Source organism: Amblyraja radiata, chromosome 1, assembly GCF_010909765.2.
Source record: "Amblyraja radiata isolate CabotCenter1 chromosome 1, sAmbRad1.1.pri, whole genome shotgun sequence".
NCBI lineage: Eukaryota > Metazoa > Chordata > Chondrichthyes > Rajiformes > Rajidae > Amblyraja > Amblyraja radiata.
This window is the reverse complement of record NC_045956.1, coordinates 5,001-5,753: the sequence shown is the minus strand read 5'-3', so window position 1 is coordinate 5,753 and position 753 is coordinate 5,001. Positions and strand designations below refer to the sequence as shown.

General features: G+C 41.8%; 1 protein-coding gene across 1 annotated transcript in view; it reads right to left on the bottom strand.

The window, feature by feature from the left end:
* Positions 1-630: 630 nt before the first annotated feature.
* Positions 631-753, bottom strand: part of LOC116990497 (prostate stem cell antigen-like) — a 2,675-nt gene continuing 2,552 nt past the window's right edge. The window contains exon 3 of the mRNA XM_033048275.1: positions 631-753. This exon is cut by the window's right edge and continues 121 nt beyond it. Coding sequence (XP_032904166.1) covers positions 687-753 — 67 coding nt within the window. The 3' untranslated portion in view covers positions 631-686.

The following is a 753-nucleotide window of genomic DNA, read 5'->3' as shown; positions in this document are numbered from 1 at the left end:
ATACAAGTTATTAAAAGATTGCAAATATCAAGCATTGTTTATTAGGCAATAGACAATAGGTGCAGGAGGAGGCCATTTGGCCCTTTGAGCCAGCACCGCCATTCATTGTGATCATGGCTGATCGTCCCCAATCAATAACCCGTGCCTGCCTTCTCCCCAGATCCCTTGATTCCACTAGCCCCAGAGCTCTATCTAACTCTCTTTTAAATACACCCAGTGATTTGGCCTCCACTGCCCTCTGTGGCAGGGAATTCCACAAATTCACAACTCTCTGGGTAAAAAAGGTTTTTCTCACCTCAGTCTTAAATGGTCTCCCCTTTATTCTAAGACTGTGTGGCCCCTGGTTCTGGACTCGCACAACATTGGGAACATTTTTCCTGCATCTAGCTTGTCCAGTCCTTTTATAATTTTATATGTTTCTATAAGATATCCCCCTCATCCTTCTAAACTCCAGTGAATACAAGCCTAGTCTTTTCAATCTTTCCTCATATGACAGTCCCACCATCGATGAACTAATCCTGAACCTGGATGAGGGTTACTGATTTTGGAATGATAAGGATTTGCACATCTGTTAGATTAAGTTGCTCATCTCTTGGAAATCAATTGTTAAGACTCATTATCCCTGATCTTCAGACAAAAATCTTCACCCAGAAGATGGCACTGTGCATTATTATTATGCACTTGCTTCACATAAATATTGCAAACCAGACAGAGACCAGAGCAGGGAACAGCAGAAGAGATAATTTAACTTGG